Source organism: Acomys russatus, chromosome 15 (assembly GCF_903995435.1).
Source record: "Acomys russatus chromosome 15, mAcoRus1.1, whole genome shotgun sequence".
NCBI classification, from domain to species: Eukaryota; Metazoa; Chordata; class Mammalia; order Rodentia; family Muridae; genus Acomys; species Acomys russatus.
Genome location: NC_067151.1, coordinates 56142387 through 56151225, shown reverse-complemented (window position 1 = coordinate 56151225; position 8839 = coordinate 56142387). Strand labels below are relative to the sequence as shown.

The following is an 8839-nucleotide window of genomic DNA, read 5'->3' as shown; positions in this document are numbered from 1 at the left end:
CTCATTCCGTGAATTGATGACCCTCCAAGCATCCACATGAGGCCAGCAGCGAGGCAGAGTTGCCTGGCGGGTAAATAAGACCTGCTGGGAAAATGTTGCTCAAATGATAAAGCAGTTCAGCCAACAAGTGAACCAAAAAGTCAAATATTAACCAAAGGGAGGTAACCATTTCTGAAGTCACGACTCGGAGAGGACCCATTATATATAGGTTCCACAGTCTCCCAGCTAAGTCTGCAGGCAAAGGGCGACTGCTTGGAATTTCCGGGTATCTGAAGCCATGAAGTATCTCTGGCTACTGCTGTTGTGTGTTTTCTCAGTTCAAACTCAAGCTGCCGACGATGACTACGATGATGCGGTGACTTTTTTTAAACAGATATATTATATAGCTATTAATATTATTAATATGAAATAATGGAATCCTAGTTTGGGGTAAACAGTTATTTAAGGCAAGGAAGCCTTGTTAGTACTTACAAAACCAAATTCTTAATTTCAGGGACCTATTTGACTGTCAGCATATTTCAAGAACTGTATAATGAAAGCAAAGTCATATATTATTTTCTGGTTTAATCACCTTTATTTTTCCAGGGTGAAGGTGGCTTACCTAATGTGAGATGTGTTTTAATCTGTCTTGTTATTATGAATTTTCACTCAGTTCTTGCAATACATTATCACAATTATAATGATAATTTTTAAATTTATAGGTTCTATGATGGTAAAAGAGTAATATTTTGAAAGATAAAACTGTGGTAGATTGTTTGCTCTTCGTTGAATAAGATAAGATATAATCCCTCAGATTATTGACTGTGGGTAAACATGATAATTTTAAAATCAGAAAATGAAATGCTGGGGTTTTTCAAATAAAAAATTATAACAAAAATAATGTTTATTTCCACTATTAATATAAGGCGTAACTTTCTTACTTTTAGAACTGTTTTTCCTCATGTTACTTTTTTATTTTTATTTTTTGAGACAGGGTTTCACTTTGTAGCTCAAATTGGCCTCAAACTTGTGGCAATCTTCCTGTCTCTGTTTGTTTGTTTATTTGTTTGAGACAGGGTTTTACCAACTCAGTATCAGTATTAATTGTTGTCATAAAAATTACTCCCAGCTTGATGGTGCATGCCTTTAATCGCAGTACTCAAGGAGGCAGAGGTAGGTGGATCGCTGTGAGTTCGAGGCCAGCCTGGTCTACAAAGTGAGTCCAGGACAGATAAGGCTACACAGAGAAACCCTGTCTTGAAACAACAACAACAACAAAACAAACAAACAAACAAAAAAAACAAAAGAACAACAAAAAAAAAAAAGAAAGAAAGAAAGAAAAAGAAAAGGAAAGAAAGAAAAGCTAGTCCAGGACACAGAGAAACTTTGTCTTTAAAAACAAAACAAAAACAAAAACAAAAGAAAGAAAGAAGAAAAGAATGAATGAAAGAAAGAACAAACAGTATACATGGACTATTGGACAATCCTATAATCCCAGCACTCAGGGAGGCAGAGGCAAGAGGATCACTGTGAGTTCTAAGCCAGTCTGGTCTACAAAGCTAGTCCAGGAAGGCCAAGGCTACACAGAGAAAACCAATCCCAAAAAAGCCAAAAAAAAAAAAAAAAAAAAAACCCAAAAAAATTGAAAGCGAATTTCATAAAATAGTTTAAATCTTATTACTAAATATGTCAGGACGACACTTACTCTGTGTAGTGCATTATATGCAATAAAAATGAGAATACACATTAACATTACAATGAGCTGATTCACTGTGGATGATCTGGATTGAAGGGCCTGTAAGTATTCAGATTATTTGATCATACAAATAAAAAGGAAAATGTCTGATTTCGGCAAGAAAAATGTAAAGGATATCTGGGTACGTTTTTATTTTTCATAAATTACTGCAAAAGTGCTTTCAAATTCTTACTAGCTAGTCCTTTAGCTTAAGCTCCAAATGTAGGTTTCCTGGTTTTAATTATTTCTGTAAGTGCTCTTTCCTAACATTTGTCCTCATTGATTCTTTCAGATATGTGTCACTTATTTTCTCTAGTGAAACCAGACAACATCACCTCTGTCCAACATTCTAAAGCAAACAAGGAAGCCAGTAGTTTTATTTTTTCATAATTGTATTTGCGGTGAACAAAATCACACTTCACTAAACGTGTGTTAGAACAGACCTGGTCTGATTGAGACTGTGTCTTTAATATGAAATATGGATATCCCCATGAATGCTCACCCATTGTAGGAGTATCTACCTACACCTATACATACACATATGAAGGAGACTTAATCAGTAATTAAGCAAGGGAACCCGCAGCTGGTCTACCAGGGTCTCAATCTTCTCACCACCCCACCAAATGTAAATAGTGACCTGAGGAATAAATGACAGTAAAATTTCAGATGCAGCTCGTGTAGTGATTTAGATGCACACAAGGCCATGAGAGCCCACCTACTCCTCCAGGGTTTACTCTCTCTTCATCTGCAAACATGGCCCCTGCAGAAAAACCACTGGTGATGAAAACTATTAACATATTTAACCCAAGTCAAACCTTCACATCGGATTGCTGCTCTTCCGGTTGAGGATCCTTTTAAGGACTTTTAAATTAGCGTATAATCTTCAAGACTGTAAAAACTCTGAAAATCACTTTGACTGTGAGAACATCATCACGTTTAATAGAGAAATTAGGTATAGAGTTTCAAGAGAATAGCTTAACAAATACTTCTGTTAAAACTGATACTAGAAGAGGAATTAATGGTGGAGAAGTGCCTTTGAAGTATGGCCACAACAGACATAGTAAGAAGAACTTAAAACGAGGCAAGGACAGTTCTGGGGATTTAATGGGTAAAAAAAATTCATGAATGCTACAATCTTATAAGGCAGATATGAGCTGTGGTTGTCCCTATTTTATAAATGAGAAAACTGCGTCGTGAATAAAGTAACTTGCCTAAAGTACACGTCAAGACTTGAAGCAAAGCAGTACCTTATTCCACACTAACTTAATTCTCTGTACCATGTTAGGGTCAAATATTGTCTTATTACTAAGCTTTCTTCAAATAGATAATCTTGTCTCAAATATGATCATGAAAGACTCAGCTTGATCATCAAGTTGTCAAACTTCAAAGTTTGGGAGAGGATTAATAACAACTGGAGGAATTTACTAACCAAAGTGGCATGAGAATATTCATTCTTTATGATTGCCTAGGTTCCTGACCGTTCTCTGTGTTCCAAAGCTTAGATTTCACAATCTGGAGTATTTGTGTAGCCCACCCCACCACCCCTCATGAGACTTCCTTAGCTTTATGTAGTAGCTTTGTCATTGAAGAGACACAAATAACCTGATCCAGCCAGTGGCGAGCCCTGTAGCAGACCACGAGGCTTGCTGTGCCTTAGCTATGTAACACTAGTATGGAATAGTTATCTCTCACAGCCTGTCTTAGCTTGCGTTTCATTCCTATCTGGTTCTGTAGGATGCCTTGGATGCCCGTGGCCATCGACCGATTGACAGGAGAAAGGAAAATGCTCCTAGCCTAAGACCTGCCCCTCCTCCTATCACTGGAGGAGGTGGCTATCGACCCCGTCCACCCAAGGTTGATTCCAGCAAGAAAAAAGTGGAGAGAAGACCTCCTGATGCCGGAGGCTGTCTTCATGCTGACCCAGACCTGGTAGGAGCTTTAGTGGTCTTTTCAAGGGTGGGTCTCCTGTGCAGAGAAAGCTTAATATGAACTTGAGTCCCCCTTTTGTACTTACCCTTCCTTTATGGGATCTGGAGCCAAAATAGCAAACTAAGGTATTGGGGCATTGCCTTTACTTTTGTATTTTGCCTACTTTCTTCATTTGGGGTGGGTAAAAAGTTTTGTAGCTTGATTCTGTTTTATTTTTCCCCCTGTGGTAAGGACTCATTCTGTTCTTTTTAGGAGTTCACTGATGTTTCTAAAGTTTCTGGTATTCCATAAAGAAAATGAAATAATCAAGTTTATTTATTTATTCATTTACATATACATACATATATATATAACATACATATTAAACTATATAGAACAAGAAGAACCACAAAACAATCAGGAATTATATTAATGTTACATTCATAGTGTTCTGGCTATATTTTTAATTGACCCATGAGATCACTGACGTTTCACTAATGTACATTTTTAACAAATATCCACCACTTTAACACCTGGCACTTTCTTTGCTTACAGGGAGTGTTGTGTCCTACAGGGTGTCAGCTGCAAAAGACTTTGATAAACCAGGAAAGGCCAATCAAGACCAGTGTTGCTGAGTTAAACAGCAACATCCAGTCTGTCTCTGAGACTTCCTCTACCACCTTTCAGTACCTGACCCTCCTGAAAGACATGTGGAATAAGAAGCAGGCACAAATGAAAGGTAGCCATCCTGAGGGCTTCTAGCTGACTCGTTTATAAAACTGGTTTACCTTTAGATATATAGTCTTGTGCAGTTAAACATCCAAGGTCAACCAACGCTTGTGCTGATTTCTGTCTGTCCCGGCTTACCCTGGGTCTTCTCCCAGCACTTTCAGCTGCTGTTTGCCCGGCAAGCACCCCTCGAGTATTAATTAGTCTTGGTGTTACTTTCACCGCAATGACTTTCTAAGAGAACTGGCAGAGTGGTTTCTTATTTTCAGTCTATTAGATGTGTGTCTTGTGACCCAGAAGATTATATGCACAGAAGAAAAACTTAGTATTTGCCACTTTAACCCATGAGGTGCTGGATATGAGAAAGGTCATGGGACATAAATCTGCAAATAGTGAGTGACCTCTGGCATGTGAACCTTGAGGGCTAAGGGCCTGGTGGGGTGGGTAGGAGTCAGTTGGGGTGTCAGGAGGACACAAGCTTTTCAGAGAGTAGCTCACCCAAGTGTAGACATTCACGAATCAAAAGAAATCTGAAATACCCGTGCAAATCCCAAGGCTTTGCAGAACTCATGGGGTGTGCAAGCACCAAGTGCCTCTGCTTTATGAAGTTATATGTTGAGATGGAACCTTCAAATACTGCTCACCAAAAAAAAAAAGGCAGGACTTGCTGATCTGTTCCCTATACTGTCTCTAGCTTGTCAATCCTTGGAGTGGCAGTTGGGTGACACGTTCCATGAACCAAACAAAGCCTTTAAAGTTCAACAGTCACAATTACGTAATGACTCCTGAAAGTCTAAAGGTTCATCGAAAAAAAATGTATTTACATGGTTAGATACACTTTTATAGGCTAGCACCATTTTGTTTTTTCCAGATAATGAAAATGTCATAAGCGAGTATTCCTCTATTCTGGAAGACCAGAGGTTATATATTGATGAGACCGTGAATGATAATATCCCCCTTAATCTCCGTGTGCTCCGCTCCATCCTGGAGAACCTGAGAAGCAAGATACAAAAATTAGAGTCTGACATCTCAGCTCAGATGGAGTACTGCCGCACTCCATGCACCGTCAGCTGCAATATCCCTGTGGTGTCCGGGAAAGGTTAGCCAACGCATTGTCACTGAGTTCCAGAAGATCTAACACTCTCTAAACCTGGGGACTAAGATGTGAACAGAGTAGCTTTCCCCCAACAGAACCCAGTGACAGTCTAGCATACTGTGACTCTATCCCGGACGTGTTGTGTTCTTCCTTGACTGACGACTAAGGCCAGTTCTGCTGAGCATCTTTGACTCCAGGGAGGGCGGGGTTCCAAGGGTCTCTAATGTGTGTATGCATGTGTTTATGTGAATAGATTTCAGGGATGTAGAGAGACGGAGGTGTTTGGAAGGGCAGGAGATAAAAGGAACTGTATACTTCACTGGACAGAATACAGCTCCTGAAACACTATTCTCAAATATTTGTGATATAATAGTCCTCTGTACCCAGTGTAATCAGTTACGTTTGAGAACAAGTGGCTGAAGACTGCATTACTGTCCCTGAGCATAACACTCCATCTCATTCTTGCAGAGTGTGAGGAGATCATTAGGAAAGGAGGCGAGACATCAGAGATGTACCTCATTCAGCCTGACACCTCCATCAAGCCGTACAGAGTATACTGCGACATGAAAACAGAAAACGGAGGTAAGCCTGCTCAGTCAGTGGCTCACCTCTCATTGTGTAAGCATTCTGGATGCCAGGAACAAGGCTGTACACACCAATGCAGCTGGCACGGCGCCACTTGGTTTGAAATCCAATCTGGCATTTGAAAAGCTTTAAAGGATACTTGATGCGTGCACAAAGATGCCAAGCAGCACTTGGCATTGCCAAGTGGTTTAAGAGTTCTCCCCTCCTGCTTATTTCCTTCTTGTGTCTACTTGGAGACCCGGCCATAAGCAGGCATAAAATAAAACAAACGGGCAGTGGGTGTAGACTTTCCTTTCAGAGAGATGGCATTACTGGTTACCTTAGGCTAATTTTATTTCTGTCAACTAAAGGATGGACAGTCATCCAGAACCGTCAGGATGGCAGCGTCGATTTTGGCAGGAGATGGGATCCATACAAAAAAGGATTTGGAAATATTGCAACCAATGAAGATTCGAAGAAGTACTGTGGTTTGCCAGGTAAAGACTGCGAGCGCAAAATAAAATCGTTCTATTTTAATGAGGTTTTTTTCCCCCCTCATTAAAAACATCAAGGATAGAGAGTCTGCTTTTAGATTTGTAGGAAGGTAATAGGAATTTAACTACTCATATGCACACGCGTGCACACACACACACACACACACACACACACACACACACACTAAATATATGTAAAACAATTAAATGTAGGAGCTAAAGATATGAGAGAAAGAGCAGCGCTTGGTTGCTGAAAGCTTCTTCTTTTTCTTCTTCTTCTTCTTCTTCTTCTTCTTCTTCTTCTTCTTCTTCTTCTTCTTCTTCTTCTTCTTCTTCTTCTTCTTCTTCTTCTTCTTCATATTTTACATTTGTTTTCTCTAGGTGAATATTGGCTTGGGAATGATAAGATCAGCCAGCTTACAAAGATGGGACCCACAGAACTTCTAATCGAAATGGAAGACTGGAAAGGTGACAAAGTGAAGGCACTTTATGGAGGCTTCACAGTGCAGAGTGAGGCTAGCAAGTACCAACTCTCAGTGAACAAGTACAAAGGGACCGCTGGCAACGCCCTCATGGATGGAGCCTCTCAGCTTGTGGGGGAAAACCGAACCATGACCATTCACAACGGCATGTTCTTCAGCACTTATGACAGGGACAATGACGGCTGGTAAGCACTGTAGCCTTCACTCCTATCTTAGAAGTCCCCGCTAGCAACCTGCTGGGCAATGGTGGTGCACGCCTTTAATCCCAGCACTCGGGAGGCAGAGGCAGGTGGATCCCTGTGAGTTCGAGGCCAGCCTGGTCTGCACTTCGAGTCTAGGACAGCCAAGACTAAAACAGAGACACTCTGTCTCAAAAAACAAAACAAAACAAACAAACAAACAAACAAACAAATAACAGAAGTCCCCGCTAGTGTCGTTACTGAGCACCGTGAGTGTACTTGGGCACTTAAAGCATATTAGGCAGCCCCTGTCCTGAGCTCATTACTCACCAAAGGAAAGCTCCCTACTGTAAGGCAGACATCATTGGTTTTTTATCTTTCTGATGAAACTTAGAGGTGCAAACTTACTCTAAGCTGGACAGCTACCCATGTAGGTACTTGTATGCATCATAACCCAGACTCATTTCCTTGCAGGTTAACTACAGACTCAAGAAATCAGTGTTCAAAAGAAGATGGCGGTGGATGGTGGTATAACAGATGCCACGCAGCCAATCCGAATGGCAGATACTACTGGGGTGGTGTTTACAGCTGGGACATGTCCAAACATGGCACAGATGATGGTATGGTGTGGATGAACTGGAAGGGATCGTGGTACTCAATGAGGAAGATGTCTATGAAGATCAGACCTTTCTTCCCACAGCAATAGTCCCCCAGACACAGACTTTTATTCTTCTATCTGTACATTTTTTACATTATGTTATTGGAATTTCCTTTGATACAGTATATCCACTAAAACTCAAAACAATGATGGAGTATGTCTTTTTTTTTTTTAATGATCTAAAATAAAGACATTGAAAACAGCACATGACTTTCTTTTGTGTCTTTTTATTTGAAAGTTATATTTTTATTACTTGTAATTTATATGAATGTGTGTGAGTATGTGCACATGAGTGCCAGGGCCTGCAGAAGCCAGAGGTGTCAGATCCTTCCAGACCTGGGGTTACAGTGCTGTGAGCTGCTTGATGCGGGTTCTGGGAAGTGAATTCAGGCCTTCATTTCTGAGTATCTCTCCAACCCTCGATTATAGTCTTCATTTACTTCCTGCAGAGAACCAATAAAAGAATGGTAATAAATGGAGGCAGTTGGTTTCAGCTGACTGTGGAGCACTTCAGGTTAAGCATCACCCATCCCTGTTACAGAAAAGTGTTACGTAAACAAAAGTTGATGTTTATAAGTCTGGCTTCGAAATCCTATTTCTTCATGTAAGGTACCTCACAAGAAACTCTTTCTCACAGACTGATTACATAAACCAGCCTCTGTCATTGTAAGTTAATGTCTTCTTATTGTGTGACCCATGTTTGAATTTGTTGGGCAGGAAACTATATTTGCAGTTTCAAATGTCTACCAAGCTGACATTTAACATCTGAGGAGTCAAAAGACATCCTGTTACGTGGGAAAACAACTGGTCTACCTTTCAAGAAGGCTTCAAGGCCAGAGTCCAAGCAAGCCATGAAGCTATAGAGTGTGTTTCTTAGGGAAATGATGAACTGGGAGGCCAAGATTGCCCATCACCCTCAGTTAGATTGTGTGTGTGTGTGTTTGATAGTTAACACTATATCTAATGTGGAAATATGATTGTCTACCCTTTATGCCTCTCCCCATGGACACCCAGC

The 8839-nt window shown here is 40.4% G+C and overlaps 1 protein-coding gene across 1 annotated transcript; it reads left to right on the top strand.

Moving 5' to 3' along the window:
* Nucleotides 1-232: 232 nt before the first annotated feature.
* Fgb (fibrinogen beta chain) lies at nucleotides 233-7888 on the top strand. The gene is made up of 8 exons (XM_051157359.1): nucleotides 233-355; nucleotides 3449-3643; nucleotides 4178-4361; nucleotides 5223-5450; nucleotides 5916-6029; nucleotides 6383-6508; nucleotides 6887-7172; nucleotides 7641-7888. The coding sequence occupies exons 1-8, from the start codon at nucleotides 278-280 to the stop codon at nucleotides 7870-7872; spliced, it is 1443 nt and encodes a 480-aa protein (XP_051013316.1). The 5' UTR covers nucleotides 233-277; the 3' UTR covers nucleotides 7873-7888.
* The last annotated feature ends 951 nt before the right edge of the window (nucleotides 7889-8839 follow it).